The sequence below is a fragment of the Sparus aurata genome, chromosome 11 (genome assembly GCF_900880675.1).
Source record: "Sparus aurata chromosome 11, fSpaAur1.1, whole genome shotgun sequence".
Classification (NCBI taxonomy): domain Eukaryota; kingdom Metazoa; phylum Chordata; class Actinopteri; order Spariformes; family Sparidae; genus Sparus; species Sparus aurata.
The window spans coordinates 30146339-30167252 of record NC_044197.1 but is presented as its reverse complement, the minus strand read 5'-3'; the positions used below and the strand labels follow the sequence as shown (position 1 = coordinate 30167252).

At 39.2% G+C, this 20914-nt stretch overlaps 1 protein-coding gene across 1 annotated transcript in view; it reads right to left on the bottom strand.

Moving 5' to 3' along the window:
* Nucleotides 1-20914, bottom strand: part of LOC115591073 (carboxyl-terminal PDZ ligand of neuronal nitric oxide synthase protein-like) — a 107733-nt gene that overhangs the window by 54470 nt on the left and 32349 nt on the right. Inside the window, exon 3 of the mRNA XM_030432708.1 lies at nucleotides 10976-11084. Within this exon, the coding sequence (XP_030288568.1) occupies nucleotides 10976-11084 (109 nt within the window). The remainder of the gene's footprint in view (nucleotides 1-10975; nucleotides 11085-20914) is intronic.

Below are 20914 nucleotides of genomic sequence, written 5' to 3'. Positions count from 1 at the left end.
CTCACATACATTTTACACAATAAATCTCTCATAGAAGAGATTGTCTGTGTTCACAGTCCAAACTCTCAATGCATTTTCCATCTTCCGTCTGGATTTTTCCTTTGTCCTCAGGTGCAAAGATGTGGATGTGTCTGCTTATCTCCCCTTGTACTCTTTCCGCCCTGCTCTGAAAAGGCAGGTCAAGTGAAACCATCTTTAGGTGACTTCTGTCAGCCATCAGCTCTCTCTTTTCTGACTTTTCACAGTAGAGAGGTGCAGAGGCAGAACATATTTCAGTTTAAAGTACTGAGGCCTAGCCCCCGAACACCACTCTTCCTCAGCCGAATGAGCAGAACAGATGCAGTGTGGCCTAAAAGCCACAACAGAATCAAGACCCTGCCAGAGGGCAAGATCGTCTCTTGTCCCCGTTATCAATTCTGGACCGGTCTGAAGTCTATTCCCGCAGAAGCTGCTATCTGCCCAGCAGTTCAGTTCAGTTCAATTTATTACACAACAATTATGTCCATGTTTCTATTAGCAGAAGTTGTGGGTGGTAGCAATAGAACATGTCTATCCTGCTCCCTTTTTGTGAACTGTGATGTTAAATAGCCACATTTTGGGTTGATAGAGTGTCCTGAGTAGCAACAAAGTGAGAAAATAGGAAATCCAGGCAGAAGGCCACAGGGTCTCTGCAGATACGAGACACTAACACTCCCTATTCCCTATTCATCGGCCTTGTTACATCTTTTACGATGTTTCGTCACGTTACGACTGCTGAGCTTGATCTGACTGTCTTGAGATGTTGGGAATGTATAATTTAAATTAGAAAGACAGATTGCAACTTAGCCCATCTTTGGTTACAAACATTTGTCTTCTCTCCAGCTACAGGTGTTGATATCCTGAAACAGTTTCAATCGTTCTAGCATTGAGAAAATATGAGATGGATTACTGTCACTTGAAGAGAAGATTGTTTTGAAGGAGACTTTACAAGAAACAGCAAAAATAAACAGCAAAAAAGGCTTCTGTTGACTGAAATAGCCATCAAGAGATCAAACTGACAGATGTGCAACATCAAAGTTACAGAAGAATGGTGGTAAAAGTGGTGTTAACCTTTATTTTGCACTTACGGCACTGAGATTGGTGAGGGATGTTCATACCCCTGCAGGTAACTCTATTTTGTAGCAACCATTGTCTCTACCTATTTTCTTCGTTCTCAGACCCTCTGTTCAGTTTCTCTCCTCCATCATCCATCAGTCACTTCCCTGCCTCGCCCTCCTCTGTGGACCCTCTATTCATGTCTTTTCACCCCATGCTGGTCCTAAGCCTGACAGCAAACAGGTGTTTTTTGCCTCCGAAGAGGTTTCCAGAGGCAGTTATACAGTGCGATGAGAGCAGATGCTGGTGTTGTTTAACACAGTGAACACACCAAAGGCTCAAGCTTCCCTGACTCATACAGAGACTGACTGGAAAACACACAATCAAACATGACGGATGCTTTGCAGAAAGTCTCTTTCCTTCTTTTATTGTGTGTACCCCACTCCCTTTCTCAGTATGTCTGTTTGAATATTTGATTGAACCACAATAATAAATTCCAAAGGTAACTGTTCAATAGCCTCAACGCAGATAACTTTGAATTGGTACAGTTGATCAAAGAAATGTAACATTGATTTTTTTCTCCATCTGGAAAAACACCTGTCAGACCTATTTGGATTGATGAAAATAGGTGTTTTCAATATTCAGGGATCAAATTCACCTTGAGAATATCGTTGAAAAATATTGAATCAATACAAAACACAGCGGGAAAGTTTTAAAAAGTTGATATGTTTAATATTCTAACACTGAACAGTAGCATAAAGGGTGAGGGATGAAGTAGTGGAGTTTTTTGCATGTATTATTTCTATTAATTTTGGGTCCAAAGCCTCACCAGTCTTTAATCTTTGGAACAGCAGGGAGTCTGTGAATCTAAGGACCATACAGAGGTCAGGCACATGTTCAGTCGATAGACCATATCAACTATAGAGTGAAGCGCTTGTGTGAGAATATATTTATAACATCGAGATCTTAAAAATCAATCCTAAGAACACCTTGAAGCCAGTGCGCTAACTTAAGCACAGCAGTGATATAAGCTCAGTGCTTTTTTAAAAGTTGAGTTAAATCTGCCAGCAGCATTCTGTAGGTTTTATATACTTTCTGATGAGACTGGAGAGCAATGTATTATTTAGGACAAATTGTAATAAAAGCACACCGAAGCTGTTTTCTGGGACACAGAGAGCTTTGACCTTTGGATTGGCCTTTAAATGACAGAGGACCGCTCTGGTTACGTTCTTTATGTGACTGGAAAATTAGATCAGAGACATGATTACAAACCCACATTTCTTACCTGTGATAAAATCTGTGAGATAGTGTGCTTGATCTTGAGCACAGTTTCTCTCTTGTACTAGTAGGACCATCGCTTTTGTTCCGTTTGAACTGAATCAGGACAACTTTCTGGCAAAGCAGTTAAGCCTTAATCGTAAGGGCCAACTGTGAAACAACAACAACGATCATTTGATTAAACTCTTAAAAAGACCATTGTTTACACTCTCCCCATACTTATGACCCCTTGTCGCCATAATTATTGTCCTCTTTCGGTACTAAAAGAGAACATAGCCAGCATGGCCACAGCCTATTACTAGGCTTGGGCGATGTCCAAAATGTTATATCATGATATTGTCCTGCCCAAATACTGTGAGAGACTGTTAAATCATTGCTCTTCCCAATCTTGCTAACTTTCCAAATATCGATGCGTGTTGCCTCCACTGCCAGGACAGCTCTGCATGCATTTTATTTTCAAAATAAAAGTCAGAAGACACCATGACAACTATTCTATATTTTATATTGTGAAATATATTGCATATGATAGCAGATATCACGACATTTGATAATATCTTATACTGGTCCAAGTCTATTACGACCCATATTTACGTTTCTTGTAAGGCAGCAACCTCTAGTGGCCATAGTAATTACTAACACAGCAAAAGAGGAAGTCAAGTCTGGACTTTTATCCCGGAGATGACTGTTTGAGTCCAGTGTATAGTGAATGGTGGGTATTTTAAATTTACGGACATAGTGAAGTTGCATCAAGCACATTCGTAAGGGGTAAACCTACTTATTTAAACCCAAATCAAGATTGTCCGAAGCCTACTGAGTGAGTTTGAGTACCTGAACACAAACAAACTGTGAGTGTATGATGAAAGTCTGGTATGGCTGTCGCTGGTACTCCGCAACAGTCTTTCTGTTTTGTAAATGGTGGTATATGTTGATTTGTTGTCACACGCAACTGATTCAGTTGTTTAGGTATGATAGGGTGGAGATAGCTCGACTTTGTTTTACTATGACAAAACCTCATAGATTGTCTTCAGACAGACACATGCATTGTAGGAAAAAACACAGTCACCTCATTCAATTGAATCGGATAACTAAACTGATTACTCAGATGTCAGGGCTGTATTCATATTGTTGACTTGGCAATATTTAAAAAAACTTAAGAAGAACCACTGGTTTCTATTCACCAAGTTGTTTTTTACTGGGAAAAAATTCACCATAGAGCAGGCAGATCATAAAATGCTCTTTAAGTGTTAATCTTGAGCAGTCTCATGGGTCGTTCTAGAAGCCAAAGAGCATGTTTGGCTGTTTTGTATATGACTTATTGGCAACTGCTCCCATTAATCCTTTACAAATGTGTCTTGTCAGAGTCTTCAGAGTTATTCATACCTTTGTCGAATGGATAGTTCGTTCCAAGACACTAATCTTTTTCAGTTACCTTACGTTTTATCAGGACAGCTTTTCTGTACCTAAACATTTCATGACCTGAGCCAATTCTCCAGTGGATCTCCAATTTTGGCGGCTGACAAAACTGCGATGAGATTTGTCACTCAAATGCAAAGGCTGTATATATCCAGCTGCAATGACATGATATAGTTCTCAAGTTGGACATTTGTCACCGTCTCCATCTAGGTCTCTTTCTATGTCTCTGTCATTCTGCCCATCACTTCAGCTCTCTGTTATTTCAACTGAATAAACATTCCACCACTGAATCTCTGTCTTTATATCTCTCTCTTCTCTCTTGTTATATATCAAGCTGCCAGTGAGCTAGTAGAATATTTTCCTTTAGCGGGCATAGTCAAAAGCATGGTACATTATTCATCTCAGATTACCCATAGAGATTTAGCAGTGTTTCCACTGTCCTCTTGGAAGTTTTGGCATGAGCAAATACAGGCGGCAGAAGGGAATACAAAGCAATTTAGGAAAAAGCAAGGTACACAGTGAGAGGATGGTAGGGGAGTTACCTCTAATTAAAGCCTTTCTTATGCTTTCCTGCTATATGAGATGAGCTCATTCATTCTGTGTTTACATCTTCTCACAACTCACAAATCCATCACTCAGTGTAGACAAGATATTTGTAGTGTAGAACAGAATAGTTATATTTAGAGAGTTGTTCCAGCAACTCCCTGACCACCAGCTAACAACTCTAATCATTAGGGCGCAGCCTGGCCTGATGTCCATCAAACACTTGGAATGCCTCGAGGAAATTAGCGGGACAGCCACAAGAAATAACAAATTGCTGAGGCTGAGAGTGTGTGAGCTCACCGCAGACGGACATCACCAGACAAAAACAAATCAGTGAACAGGTTTCTGTGTGACTGGGAGCGTGTTTGAGTGTGAGCGCGTGAAGTAAGTGGAGTGTGATGAAATGCAGCCATGATGCCTCGCTGACTCTTCTGAACCATTAGCTCGCTTTCCAGGCAGTGCACACTGCAAGGGTACATCATAAAAACACCCATATTCACCCACTACAACACCAAGGTACAGCTGGGCATCAAACTGTAATATTTTTTGTAGAGCAAGCGTGTGTCTGCAGCACTGAGTATAAATCACTGTCAAGTGTCAGATACTTGGTCAAATTCTAAGACTTGTTCACTTTATTTGATTAGATTGTCACCCATTTAAACTCAGCTAGATTTTGGACAAGGGTGTATGGTTGTTTAAAGCACTGAGAACTAATAAGTACCAAATCAAATTTAAGTTTCTATTTCTCTCTTTGACTTTCTCTCCTTTTCTGTCCAACTTCCAATCTTTACATCTTCCTCCCTCCCTGGATTAGTCACTATCATTTAATCAATTTCCTTCCAGACACTATCACACAATCATCCATCTGCATTGCAAAGGAGGGTAATGACCCATTCAGATAAACTAATAGACATTTTGGCAGGTAGTATTAAATGAATTGATGTAAAAGAAATCAAGGTTGTGCCTTTGGAAAACTTTCTAAACTTTCAAGTTTAAGACATTCATTTAGTTGCAATGTGAAAATGACTGGCTTAGACAACGTTACTGCCACTTTTTTTTGTTGTAACAGTAGTATGGCTGTCTGGTTTTACAGACAGAGTGGCATGGTGTCTCAGCAATGTCAACCCAATGCAAGAACATCCAAGTGGTTGAGGTTGATCCATTGGCTCGCTGAGCCTTTCTTGTGTGAAGTTTGCTTCTTCTACACATGGCTGCATGGGTTTCCTCTGGATGCTTTTGTGTTCTTCACAAGCGACAAGATAATAGGGCTCTCACAATTCTCTAAATCCACAATTTGATATATTTTTTTCATTTTAAGGTCATGATTTGCTTCAATTTTTGATTTAATGATTTTGGATCACCAATTCTGAAGGCTCATTTGGATCGATATACAATTTAATATCTAAATCATGACATAGCTGTAAGACATCCAGGTTAGGAGGACCCAGGCATGCTAAATCACCCATTAGTGTAATGGGAGTATAAGTGGAAGTATATGTTTAGTAGCCCTGCAGTAGACAACTACCTTGTCAAAACTGTACCCTGCATAGAATAGAATAGTCTTTATTGTCATTGTACAGGAGAGTACAATGAAATTGAGGACTGCATTGGGAAAGGAAGAAGAGAAAATGATGTTTGTCTATTGTTATCATAGACGGGGTTCAGGTGCAGCTTCACAGTCGACTGAGCAGACAGCAGGTTGAGTTATGTCCCACTTTAAAGGCTGAATAAGGATGCAACCTCAAAGGTGTGTCCTGCTGTGGCCCTAAATGCCAGACTCAACCTGCCCCTCCTCCTCAGACGAGATGGTTTAGACAAAGACAGAGTTGTCAGACAAGATATCCATTAAAACAACCAGAGGTATAGTTGGTTAAGTTTCAGGGAAACCACATCACAGATATGCATTATCTTGAAAGAGGCAAAGAGTCATGCACTAAAGCAGGGCTCCAGGCCATGCCTATTTTGTGGAGAGGCCAGTTTAAAGTGTGTCAACAGAGTAGAGCATATGGAGGTGAGCAAAAATCAGATTCTGCAGAAGTGGCAAACTATGAATAAATAAATATTTCTGCCTCTGCTATAAAGGCAATGCCACCTTGACAAAGAGGTAAAAACTAAATTAGACTGAGTGTGAAGAAAGGAGAGTGAGAAACAAAGCGCTTTGGACAGGATGATCATTTCAGTGAGATATGGATATTCAATACAAAGTGCTGAAAGGCTATTAAATCCAATTATCTTAACCAAGCTGTGTCGAGAATGATGCGAGTGCTTTCACTGATATGTCTGGAAAGAGCCATATGTCATTTTAAGAATGTACTCCTCAATGTCAGTGATGAAACCATTGATCCGTGGTCATATTCAGGAATTTTATCCAGGCCAACTCTACTAAAACACTGCCCATGGTACAATGTAAAATGACCAAACTTCTTGTATGTAAAACATTAACCAAGACAACAATATACTATTTGAATCAGGCTTTGTTTATGCTGTAGCGCATTCAGTACTTTTTTAATGAGCAAAGATTCTTCAGAGAAGTAGCCATGACACAATTCATCATTATTTGCTCCTTTTTATCATCATTGAGGGCAGAAGATTCAACTTGTCCTCGTCAAAGGCTGTTGTAGTTGTAGCCATTAGGCGACGCTGAATGACAGCATATGGTTGGAGGGCTTCTATTCACAGAGAGAAAGAACTCAATTAACACTTGACACAATAACCACAACTCTCTCTCCATCTCATCAACCAGCTGTGGACAGCAGATGTGTCGTAATTCATCATAAACATTAGATAATTAAAAAATAAATAAGGACCGAAATAATGTTCTTTTAACCCACTGAGGTTGTTCTTATGGGTGTTGCGTGCAGCAGGATAATTTCCTTCACTAAAAAAAAAGTCATCAAGGGGCTTATCAGTGTAATTACAATAAAAATAACAACATAAAACAGGACAGCTGCAGCAACAAGGTTTCTTTTTAGCAGCAGTGATGGGATGTGTTGTTGTCCATTATCACACTTAAACGACCGTAACCAGATTTTTATGTGTCATTTTTATTATCTTCATGCGTCTCTCTTCACACTTGACTCTTTAATGTGCAACTGCCTCATTGGTGAAGACTGAGTACAACGATTGGACGAAGGCTGTAATGATACTAACACATGATATGGTCTAGAGCTTGACGTGCATTACTATGCAAGTACAATTAAGGACTGACCTTCAGTGAGGGTGGATGAGACCTCATGGAAAGGCTTCATCATTTATACTCGGTCAGCGTCATGGCAATCTGCCCACTAGATTTAGATATTTCTTGTATACAATTCAGCCTTTCTCCCCAGATAAATAGTTGTAAAGGTCATCTGTGAGCAGCTTATTACTACCCATATTTACATTTATTGTCAGGCAACAACCTCTAGTGGTGTGCAAAGGGACAATGGTGGTTAAATGAACAAAGGACTTTCACCCAGAAGACTCCCGTAGGTGTCCCATGTAAAACCAAAAGTGAACGATTACTTACTGAACTAACTTAGTAACATTGTTTGCTAATGCATAAATAACGCACAAAATGTACCTATGTAACTTAAGACACACAAAGTAATGTACTTATTTTAAACCAAACCAGAATGTTTTTGTAAAGCAGTTTTCAGCAGTTTCTTCCAAACTGCTATAATATGAAGAAGGTCTGGCACACATGTCGTGGTCATGTAGTTGACAAACCAGATACATAAAAGAAAGGGAAACTCATCTACTGGCAATTGGCAATTTTTGCCCTCACCCTTTACTCAGATGGTTATTTCACACCTAAAACTGAATAACCGTCAAGCAGAACACCATAAAATAAAATCATTTTAGAGGCTTGTAAACAAACACAATCACACACTGGTGTGCTTGACCTCTCAGCCGAAGCGGCATTCAGTGTTCTGAAGAACACTCCCTGGTCTCTGCTCAATCACACTCACTTCAATTCTGCATAATAGAGGCCAGGTCATTCATTTGCCCCCTTTAAACTGCCTACCAGAGGAAGAAAGGGAATAGTGAGCAAGCATGAGAGAGATCGGGGGAGAGAGACCCACAGCATGTCTCAGTGTCAGACCTGATGGGCCACTAAAGCCTTTTTATGTTGCCTTGATTTAAAGCCCTAGCCGCTCTTTCACTGCTGGTAGTTAAGAGGGAAATAAAGTCTGCTTAATCTTCTACTTCATCTTACACTTGCCACCTGCTACAAGTCAAAACACACTCTCCCGAAACCTCACACTGATCGGATGACATCTTTATTGCATGTTTGATATGTATATGCCCATTTCTTTTTTATCATTCCAGGAGGAGTTTCATTCTCTTTTTGTGTTTTCACACTCTTTGTGTAATCTTTATCCAGGGAATACTTACTTAACTTTCTTAAACTGTTTTAAGGATAGTGAAGTCTTTTCTCTACTTTGTATTTGTATAAAAAAAGCTCTGTGCGAACTACAAAAAAGTTATAAAAGTGTTCATGGAGCTGTCAATCATAGGTCTTCCTGAGCTGTACCATTTCATTATGCCGGGACTTTTTTTTTGCAGAATATTTTGAGTTGGAATTAAATTAACCTTTTCCCACTTGCATCTAAAATGAAAACTTCATAATTTTATCATATTAGACATTTGTGTAGAATTTGTTGCCCCACTTCACATCATATAAATTGTTGAGTCCAAGTTGACCTTTGTTCAAAATTTGAAGAAATCCTTTCAGGGCTATTGCCAGCTATTTTGATATAAAACCTTTCACTACTTGATCAGCACCAAACAAGGGACAAAGTTAGCGACTTGGTGAGGAATGAACAAACTGACAAACAGAACGAGATAGAAGTATATAAACGATTAATAGCTGGATGTTTTTTTTTCTCAGATGATGGTGTTGGACACAAAGGTAAAAACAGAGGCATTATTGGACAATTACACAGTCGGGCAATAACACAACTGCAGCTCATGTTGTCAGTAGGTTGTCGCAGCTTGTCGTGACGCCCCTAAGTTAAAGTGAGTAAAAGTTAAGTGAAAAAAGAAGTAATGCCTGAAAACAAACTTTCTGTAATTTCTGTTGGTAAGTAGGTGCTTTCAAGCTGGTGTGTGATCATAAACTGTGTATTTGTAGCTGTAAAGGCAAACTTGTGAATGTTCAGAAGTATTATCCAGATGTAGACAGTGATACATAAGTCGTAACTGTGTAACATAAAAGTGTCCTCCATTATAAAGAAAGAGTATTGCCCATTATCCCCATGATGCTGAAAAATACTCCACACACACACACACACACACACACACACACACACACACACACACACACACACACACACACACACACACACACACACACACACACACACACACACACACACACACACACACACACACACAGGTTTACAGCCTAATGGCCTCAGGGTCATAGTTGCCTCAGAGAATTTTGGTATGTGTCACTTTCCATTTTGTCTTCTGAACAGAGAGTGTGTTTTTGTGTGTGTGTCTGTGTCTCATATGTCAATCTGTCTGTGAGAGATAATGAGGCAGTGTGTGCTTCACACAGCAAACCCCTTGACTGCACCACCATATCCTGCGAACTGGCAGCTAAAGTGGAAAACTGGGATCACATTCTCTCACTGCTGAAATCTGTTTAGACTTTCTCTGCAGCAACATGTCCACCCCGAATGCATCTCCAGCATGTCCCCCAAACCTCCACAATGACAAGCCTGTAGTGCCAGGAGGAATTACTGCTGCTTGACAGCCGCGTGTCTCTTTATTGGAGGTTGTCAGGATGTGGCTCAGACAATGTGATGATTTAAGAGAGGAGGAGGAATTGCTTTAAACACTGCACGACCAACAGACTATAAAAACATTGGAAATGAAACACTTTTTCCATCTTGTCATTACACAGAAACAAAGTCTGATGAGTCTGTGATTGCAATTCATGCACAAAACAAAAAATTCATACAATGAAATCAAAACAAACACGTCGAGTCAAGTGTTTTTTCCTCTGACACCTGCAATTTCTTTTTCTGTGCATCAGTACATTTGCCAAATCTAATTTAGCTTACCAGTTCACGCTTCAGGTACCTATGACATTTTCATTTGATTTTCTAACGATGTAGTCTAAACTCAAACATTAGTACGATGTATGTATGCGAATTTAATATCTTTCTCTAACACAAGAGCAGTGAGGCTGCCCCTTTCTGATGCACTGGCATGAGAAAAACTGGAAGCGCAGTCATTTTCTTAAGATAATTAGAATTTAGTTTACTCTGAAGATCCAAATATGTGCTTGAATATAATAAAACATACAATACATGTTTTGGCTGTTAACCAGTGCAGTTAGACAACAAAGAATAATAATTATCTTCAAACATTGAAGCAACCCAGGACAAACACAACTTGATCTGTTGGCTATAGGGCTGGGCAATATTTCAATATTACATTATCATTGTGATATAAGACTATATTTTCAATAGTTTTATTGTGATATGACATACACATTTTCTTTTCCTGGTTTTAAAGACTAGAACATTACATTACAGAACTGAGGCATGGAAGGGTACTCCAACGCTGACTCACAACCCAGTGGCGGAGTCTGTCTGAATGGCGGCCTTAATTCAGGCTCTGCATTCATATTCAAAGGGCAAAGCTTTAAAAACCGTCCTGCTCTCTTTCTTACCTTCTTCTTGGACTTAAAGACATTGCAGCGGAAGACATTACTCTGTCCATCTCTGGCGATGTAGCTGAAAATCTTCAAATCCTGGGAGTCGTGAGACACATAGAATATCCTGAAAGATAAAAAAAAAAGGTCATAAATTAAGATAAAAATATGTGAATATGATGCAAAACAGAATCAGAGCCTGGCAGCGTTTCTAAATGTATCTTAAGACACAAAATAGGCACTCAGCCTATTTCTCTGGGGTTTCAATGTGACGAAAATAAACACTATTTTTAAGCCTGTTTTAATCCAAAGGCAAGAGACCAAATTTTAGCTCTCAAGCTAAAACAGGGGGGTAAAGAAAGTTGTGATTAGACTGACTGCCAAGTACAGACTTCTTTGTGGATTTCTATATTCTATGTGACGTTGAGACGGGAAGTTCAGTAACAGGCCTGGTAAACTTTTAATTCAAAGTTTTAAAAAATCCCGCAGTTGACAACTGCTATACAATCCCAGTGTGAGGAGGAGACAGAGGGGGTAATACTATTACAACCAAAAATATCCTGTGCCGAAGAGGATGCTGGGGAAATCGAGTCTGAGACAATAATAGAGTTCTCCTGGCAGGGAGAGGCTGTGTGCGACCAACAGTGAAGAGATGTACAATATCCCGCAGAGCAGGTAAAGAGGAGGAAATAAGTTTGGGACAAAAAGGGAGTGAAAAAGACAATAATAAACCTCAGGAGGGGGAACACTACGAGTTAAGCTCTACACTGAATCTAATATACGATGATAAAACAACACTGCTGGGGGGGTGACGCACTGTACATGGCAACATGACGACAAGACTGAGACCAAGGAGCTGGAAATGATTCCAGATATTCTGATATTCAGTCTAAATCGATTGTTTCTCTGTTTGATCTTGCGTATCTACACAGGTAATCAGAACTGAATTCACTAATCTACATAATAACTACCTGAGGGGGCAACAAAGCTCACTGCTGATATCATGAGTTGCAGAACAAATTTTAGAGTGTGTGTGGACATTTCCAGCCGTTAACAATTACCTCCATATGCAAGTAATTTGTATTTGTATTTTATACCCTGTGTTAATCAAAAATGTTCCTCCCTAAAATTGATCAGGTGCTTTGAGTTGTCTTAACATCACAAAAAAAAACAAAAAAAAACCTTCAATCTGGCTTCAAATACCAGAAGTGGATATTGTTGGATATCTTAAAAAACAGTTGACAGTGAGCACATATGCTGAAAACAATCTGAGTTGGGGATTGGTGAGGAATTTGTAACTTCCATGATGCATTTAACTGATGTCATATGCTTTATGTAACTTTAATGTAACGTAGTGAATTTATTTTTAATGGAAACCATTATATTTTCCTGACTCTAACCAAATAGTTTTTGTGCCTAAAAACTAATCAAACTGCAACCATTAAACAGCATTAATAGTGTGACTATAAAGGTCCGGTATGGCTGTCGACTAATGGCTAATGTGTTAGATAACAGTTTAATGAGAACTCAGGTTGGACCCATGATAACCGGAGCAGTATGCCTTTGCCCATCACTGAGCTGGTCAAGCTGAAGAATACAATTACAAGCAGCAATATTAGAACGCACTCACACTGATTTCCCTCGTTAGAGTAAAATTACCATCTGCTATGTTGGTAGACATCGTCACAGTGCCACTATGGTATCGTGACTTTTTTTTAAATCATGATATTGCAAAATTCAGTATCTTTAAATCCAAAATATTTGGATATGCATCGATAAGCATTTTATGATCTTTTCATTGGACTGGCCTATCAATTCCTTTTTTTCAGCTGATTTTCTTTCAATTAACTATAACTGACAACATAGACAAACATGTATGTCCATAAAAGGCCGGACTCTTACATTTTCTCCCAAACCGCACTTCTTTGCAGGACCTCCTCTCACTCGCACTCAAAATAAAGTGCTCTGTAACTGAACAGACCTCTTTAAATTGAAATTGATTCGAATAGCAGTAAATTCCACTTTATCTAACATGCTATTTTATTCAGTGACCTGCAAGTGAAATGGTCGAAGTGCACTTAAGATAGCCCTGTTAAACATTTATGTATAGTTTATACTGGTATCCAGGAATCGTATTGTTAATGGGAAAAAACAGTGTATCTCCAATAATAAACCTTTATCAGTGCCAGTTAGTTATTATTGTTGGAGACAATGTTGAAAAATGTGTCATATTAAAAAACACAGTTGGATCATTACGGTCTCAGACATTCTGGCACTGTTAAGAACCTCATGTTTCTTTGCCGTTTCATGACCAGACTAAGCATTTATTAGATCTGATGACCCCCAGCATTAATCCAAAGAGTTTTTCAGGGTGTTTTTCCTAAAGGGTACATGTCTATTACTTATCATCTTGTGCATACTGTAGAGTTAACATTCAAGATGAACTGATGATTACAATACTTTACATGCATTCCGTGCCATGTATAATCAAGTTATAACATACAACCAGACTCTCAAAAAGCATCACTATGGGACTTTGAAAAGAGGAAAAAGGAAACATGACTTCACACAGCACAATCAAAAAGGCAGCCAACACTTGAAGAAGAGCTTCACACTTCATTCATGTGTACTTGTCAACCTGAAAGTTTTCGTCAGAGTTTAACGAACAACACCATTTCTTTGAAGACTGTGGCACCTTTTTGCTCTTTCAATATTATCGTAATGAAACTTGAAGGCTTGATAGACCTTGATAGTGCCTGCTGTACTTTGGAAAGAGAAAAGAAGAGTGACTGAATGAGAAACAAAGCAAAAAGGAGGCTCTTATTGCAGAAAGATTCAAAAAGAAGTCATTATTGCAATAGAATTAACAAGTATACTTAGAGCATATTGGCCTCATCCATGCTGACGCGTTAAAGCTGTGACCTGGAGGGCCCTGCCGAGCATGATGATCTTTGCTCATCACTGCGTGGATTGCACTGCCCTTTTGCCCATTTCAAGATATCATTATCATAAAACAAGACTTGCAAGCTTTTATAGTCCAAACCCCGTTAGCGTTCACAATCTACACCACTATGTCGCATAAAAATAGTAATACAAATCTCAAACCACAAAATGGACAAACTAATGCACACTCTACGAAAAATCTACGTAAAACAGAGAATGTTGAAATAGCAAAATGGTTGAGAATGGTAATCTTCATAGAAAAGAACTTCCATGAATCTATATTTAGATTAATAGGACTTTGCCCTTAAAATCTTCATTAGAGCGCAGTAGGGCCTGTCTGCTGGCAGAATTTTATGGTTAATGAATGGGTGCTCCTCTGAAACTTGTTGTTGGTGTTGCTTACCACAGTAAACTTAAAAAATCAACTGGTTGAAGAGGTATCATGAACCTCAGGGAGAACAGCTTCCTAATTGGGCAATTTGTGCCACAATTAAGCAGCCTGGTGGTGTATTTGGGGTAATTTATCATAGTGACACACAAGACAATTGGGCAAGAGCAGGAAATTAGGTGAAGATTATGCAAATAGCCCTGTTGTCTCTGTTTAAATGTGTGTCTGGGTGTGTTTCTGTGCATGTTAGTTTGGTGGGTGTGTGCATGTGCATATTTGCTCGTATGTGTAGATATCTGGGGTCTCATCTCTAAACCCAGTGACATTTCTGTGGTATTTGTTTTGGCCTTTTCTCCGGGAGCCGGACGAGCGGAGGTCTTGTGGTATGGATGGTGTCTTTGTCGACTCTGCTTAGCAGCCGATCAGAATACCAGACATGGCTATCTGCAGTGACTCATTCTCACACACACACACGCACGCACGCACGCACACACGCACACACACACACACACACACACACACACACACACACACAAAGATAATTGGAGACTTTCAGCCTGGTTTCTGATCCAGTCCACTGCTGCATAAACGAAGATCCAACAAGTCAACCTTATTAAGGACAGATTATCAGGTTTCATTTCCCAAAGATTTTTTTAAGTGATGTAACAGCGTCTCACAGAGCACTAGCAGTGGTTTGTCTTACTTCTAATTACTTGAAATACGCACTACATGCATGACAAAATGCTGGCTATGAGTTTTAAATGACACGTGAGATTTCAACAGTGTAGAAACAGATTTAAATGGGATGGCAAGATAGATTTTATATTGACATTTTATAGATAAGGAATGTAGAAAGGGTCATCATACTCAGCAGAGAGTTTCTTGTTAAATGTTTACATAAGGAAAACTTACATGTCAATAAAACATTAATTCTATCAATCATCATAATGTTGGGATGGCTTGGTGTTACAGTGGTTAACACTGTTGCCTCACAGCAAGAAGGCTCTGGGTTTTAAACCTGTTAGCCACTGGATTTACTGTGTGGTGTTGGCATTTTCTCCCCATTCATGACTTGGTTTCCTCCACGTGCTCTAGTGTCCCTCACTCCAAAGACACGCAGGTTAATCTGCAAATCTGAAATCGATGTGGTCTAAGTGTGAATGTGAGCATAAAAGGTTGTCCATCTCTGTTTGTCAACCCTGTGATTATTAGGGATTACTGGGGTTTTACGTTTGTGTGTAATATAAAACATGGACTGTGAGGAACGAGGCTGAGCACTATCAGTGTCTGACTCAGAGTCAGTTTCTGGCTCTGATGGTTCAAACAGGTCGGGCTGGGTCAGTCCGATGAGGCTGCTAACTTCCATTGTTACTGTAGGTTACGTCCTTGTACAGTACACGGAGGCGGCTCCCCTCCCGCGCGTGGGCGTGGCTCTATCTTATCTAACACGCTCTAACGTCTATTTGGGGCAGAGGTGGCTGAAAGGTTAGAGGTCATCCATTAAAGGTTACTGTAATAAAAAAAAACGGTCAATATGTCAGGCTTTACAGTTAACTGTAAATTGTGAGTCAGCATCAACAGCAGCTTTGCACTACATAACTAATGAATGGCTTGGAACAGAAAGTGGTGTGGATCCTGCTGTGACAAGACAGTTACAGTTGGAAAATACGGACGTGAAGCAGCATCATGCACAAGGGATTAAAGTGCCACTGAGAGTAGAGATAAGGTCGGTTACCGCAGTTTAACAAGGGTCACAGAAACACATTTCTGTATGTGTTATGTCAACAAACACAGAGTCTCTGTTATCTGGCTGTTTTCTACTCGAGGACAACTGACTGCTCTCAACCGGCTGTGTAAAACCTTTAAGTGTCTCCCCCTTTCAACTATTTCTTTGCCTTCTCTCCAGCCAAAAACCCCAGTTGGTGTGGAAAAATCAGTTCAGACGGATTCTTCTTTTGAAATCTAAAGCAGGGGAGAAGGTCTCGAGGAGTTCTTCCAATTGTCACATACAGAAAACTGAATCGTATTTAGAAATCGCGGGCAATGATAAGACAAAGCAGAAATAAAAAAATAAAAAGAAACATGCCGGCAGACAAGTGAAGCTCAGCGCTGAAGAGTGAGTAAAAGTGAGCTCAGCTGACTGTCTCGGCTGACAAATCCCCAGGCAGCGCAGAGATGACTGCTCAGATACATCTCTATCAGGTGTCCTCTAAGTAACAGCAGCCAAACATACAGGTGACAATGTGTTGGATAGATCAGATCTCAGAGTAAGAGAGGCAGGCTCGACATGAGAGCCGTCAAAGAGGATTAAAAGCTAAATAAATCAGACTACGAATGCTGCCTATGGAAAACTTCTTATGTTGTACTTCAAGAGGGTTGCTTTTCTTGTTTAGGAGTACAACAATCCAAATCAATTCACATGAATGAAGGTCCCTTTGTGAATCATTGCACTAACACTGTGATTCAAAGATTTTTTAAATTTTCAATCCCTCAAAGCAAGCTAAAACTGAGAGCAATAATTTCTCCGCTGGCAGAAGGTAAGCCGTCAGCAATGACATGGCAGGCGAGCTGATCGCAACAGAGATATAGTAGATAAATTACAGCACAGTCGCAAATGAGGAAAGACGGATCATTAATAGCTCAAGGAGTCAAACATAAAGAACAGCATTTCTGCCAAATACAAAATGTGTAGCACCAGCGATCAATATTAATCCATTTAAATTTCAGACCATCTAGATTATCGGAGACATTTAGAGGACAAGAATGAGATAAAAATTCAATTAAAATTTACACTCACATCTCTCAGAAACTTCAGCAGTGAAATGAGTTTACATCAGTGCCTCAGGATTCAAATGTGTCTCTCTCAAGTCAACATTCAGCAATCGTACAGGAAACAAATCAGTGTGGAAGAGTTTCTTTACCATCCTATTATTTAACCATATTGTCACATCCTCGAGACTTTAAAAAGAAAAAGAAAAACGAATACTGCAAAGATTTTCTGGGTTTTGATAACTGGCTGTGTAGCTATCACATGGACACAGGTCTGATCCTCTGGAATTTGGGGCATTTTATAAACCTGCTGGGGAAAGTTTACTTCTCTATAGTTAACAGATAACACTGAATTTTTAAGGCGATATATATATATATGTATATATATATATATGTATATATATATATATATATATATATATATATATATATATATATATATATATATATATATATATATATATATATATATATATATATATATATATATATACACACATATATATATATCTTTTTAACACAGGTAAGCCCTTTGAAAATAGGTTACTGACTCCTTTCCCATTGCCACTAGATGAGTTTGCCATTCTGTTTTTTGCTCATTTGGCTACTTTTTGAGTCATGAACATGCCAGAGAACAGGAAACAGTAGAAAACAGCATGGAGGCCGGTAACAATGTTAGTGTGGTTACTATTTGTATGTTTTGCACCGACTGAAATATGCTCAGTATTTCCTTATCAGAATTGAATTCATAGGTGTTTGGAGAAAGTTTTAGACTTAAAATTAAATGCTTTAGAAATTCATAGTCTGAAATATAGAAGACAATATAAATGAGGAGGTCAATGTTAATGTACAACCCTGATTAAAAAAAAAACATTGTGATTCTCTGGTTCTTCTTGCTTTACCTGGCGCTGGCATCAAATTCATCATAAGAGTACGAGTAAGAGTAAGTCTGTCACACTTAATAAACTAAACTCGATTGGGAGAGGCTGAAAAGTTTTTACAAATTACTTTAGTCCATTTTCATTTATATTTTTTCACGCTAAATTGTTTTGGTCATTTGTGGATATGAAGGTATAGAATACAGCTTTAAGTTACAGTTTAGGAACCGTTCAATGATATCCTCCCCCCAAGATTCACATACCTTCAATTATTTCAAGGGACTGTGGGAGCCATAAACATATACTCCTTGGTAACCAAATTCTAGTCATCATTGCCATTGGAATGATTTGTTATATTCTTTCCGTCTCAAATATCAACTATAAGTCGAGTTAAATTCTAAATAAAAACAGGAAACTTCTGCAAGAGCTTGAAAACATGGAGGTGACCTGATTTGTTTTAATCATTTTATCTCGCAGAATCAATTTCATAGTCAAGGTTTATCCCTCAGCTGCTACAAAATCCTCCCTGACTCAACTGCACATTGTGATAAATACGTCTTGTTCGTGTTTTTTGTTAAAGATTCTTTCAAGCAGTTTCCCTCCAAGACAGAGAGATAGACTGCAGTGCTTTAGGCAGAGACAGAAAGAGCAAAAGACTGTGATTGAAAGCCCATTGAGTGTGAGCAAAATAGAGAGCTGGACACTTAAGCTAAAAAAAAAAGAGGATGGAGAGAGGCAGAAAGTAAGTTTGAGAAGGATTAAGATGGAGAAAGGGAGAGATAAGATGGAGACAGACATCGTGCATGAATAAGAAGCTGAAAAGAGAGCACCACAGCTGAGCAAAGCTGATGACTCATGACTCATCCGGTGAGTTAAAGTTCAGCGGTGCATTAAGAGTTGGACAAAAACTCCCGACCCTTCAACATTTAACCTGCCGCTGCCGTCTCAATCAGCACAATGTAACCAGTAAAAGTCAGCTTCTGTTTAAAGGCCACACACAATAAACACGCATGAAACCAGGCTATTGAGCTTGGCATTATGACTTTCAATGACCACACACACTCTCACTCACACTCAGCTAACATCATTAATAAGCCCTGCTTGCTAACAGGCAGAGGGGGCTGTGATGTGGTGTTTGAGTAATGAAATGGGCTTGTTTTAGAAGGCCTTACTCATTTTTCCTTTGATAAATTGCTGCCTGTGAAACACAGCTGTTATAAATCAAAGCTAAGAGGCAACACGCAGCGTCCACAATCGCACAGTTACAGGGAATCGATACTATAACACCTGTGCCAGACCAGGCTGTAGATCTGTTTATTTGTGTGTGTGTGTGTGTGTGTGTGTGTGTGTGTGTGTGTGCCTATTTTAGCAGGAGCATCATGTTGAGGAATAAAAGCCGAATATGTCTGTATCAATATCATCTCCCAGCATTCACCATCCGGTTATTGGAAATCTATAGAAGCCCAAATATCAGTAACATAAAACTTACATGGGATATTGCACTTTACCACCCCGAAAACACTGACACTGTGATTAAATGCACATTAAGACCCAATCCCAATAAACCCCTTGCCCCTACACCTTCACGTAAGGTGTCCTGATTGTTGCTGGGATGGAGGGGTAGGGATATATGACTTTCTAATCAGAGGTTTTTCAGATGAATACTTCAAACTGAGAGTCTTGAAACACTGTCGTTTTAATGAATGATTGTTCTTTCTTTATAACAAGTAGGAAATACTATTTCTGTAGCCAACGGGCTAGCTAGCATTACATTGGCATTGTTGATTAGTGTTACATTTAGTGTCACATTAGTTACATTCCCTCCCATTGTTGGCATCTGATGCCCCAAAATCTGACTTAAGTCCAGCAGTGAAGTTGCTGCACTCCTATATCAGTGCAGACTAGTAGGGTAGGAGCACGGGTTGCTAATGTTAGCCTATGAAGCACCACTTGTAGCCAGGTGATTAGGCGGTGTTCGGTTTTATTATATTTTTATCATTATATGACTTGACTGATAGTGTGAAGGTGTGAAGGAATCTTGAGCATCCGTGCTTTTCTATTCCTATCAGATGAAAGGCAGATGGCATCTTGATAACACCAGGATTTACACAGCAGCGCATAGAAATTAACGACAGCCTATTGGAGATGTTGGTCGCTTCTGCATACGTAAACACTGTTAAAGACAACTGTTTCAACATATGAGGGTACTGAGGCATTGTCTCATTTCATACAGGGAGATTTCAACCAGTACCTCTTGAAACTGTTCAGAGGGGCGAGTGGGCACTGTAAAATGAATGCTAGTAGTTAAAATTGGTAATGGCGTTGAGTGTAATATTCCACTATTTCAACAAAGATGCCAATTTTCTAAGTTTGATATGGGTCATTTAAACCGCATTTTCCATTTGGCTACTCCAAAGTAGGCCTTGTTCTAACAGTATTTTCTGATAAAGACGCGTAGAACATGCCAGTATTTTTCAGGTTGTAGGAGCACATGTACACAGCACACTCAAAACATATGTCATAATTGGGGCTGTCACCAAGTTTGGAGAGGGAGGATAGGTTTGTTAATAAGAGTTTACATGCTGCATGTACATGGAAATGTTGGTGGAATATTAATTTTCCTTGCCAAAGTAAAAAAGCTTAGTAGGAATATTGTCTTTTTTGGATTCAGGGCAAAAAAAGCGAATGTTTTATGCATATTAACACAGTCAAAGACTCAGTGAATCATTGTGTAGATCCCTGATAATATCCTGCTGACTGATGGAGTAGAGTGCTGACTGTGAGATTCTAATCTCAGTTTGATTTTGGCACATATTGGCCCAAGCAACTCTTCTTAAAACCTTCAGAGCAAACTGCAAAACGATGCAAAAATGTGAATTATGTAATCCACCACAAATTAATCATTACAAAGTTCTATAATCCTAGCAAATGTAATCCAACTGTGTCTGTTGGAGATTTTATGCAAGTTAAAGACTTAAA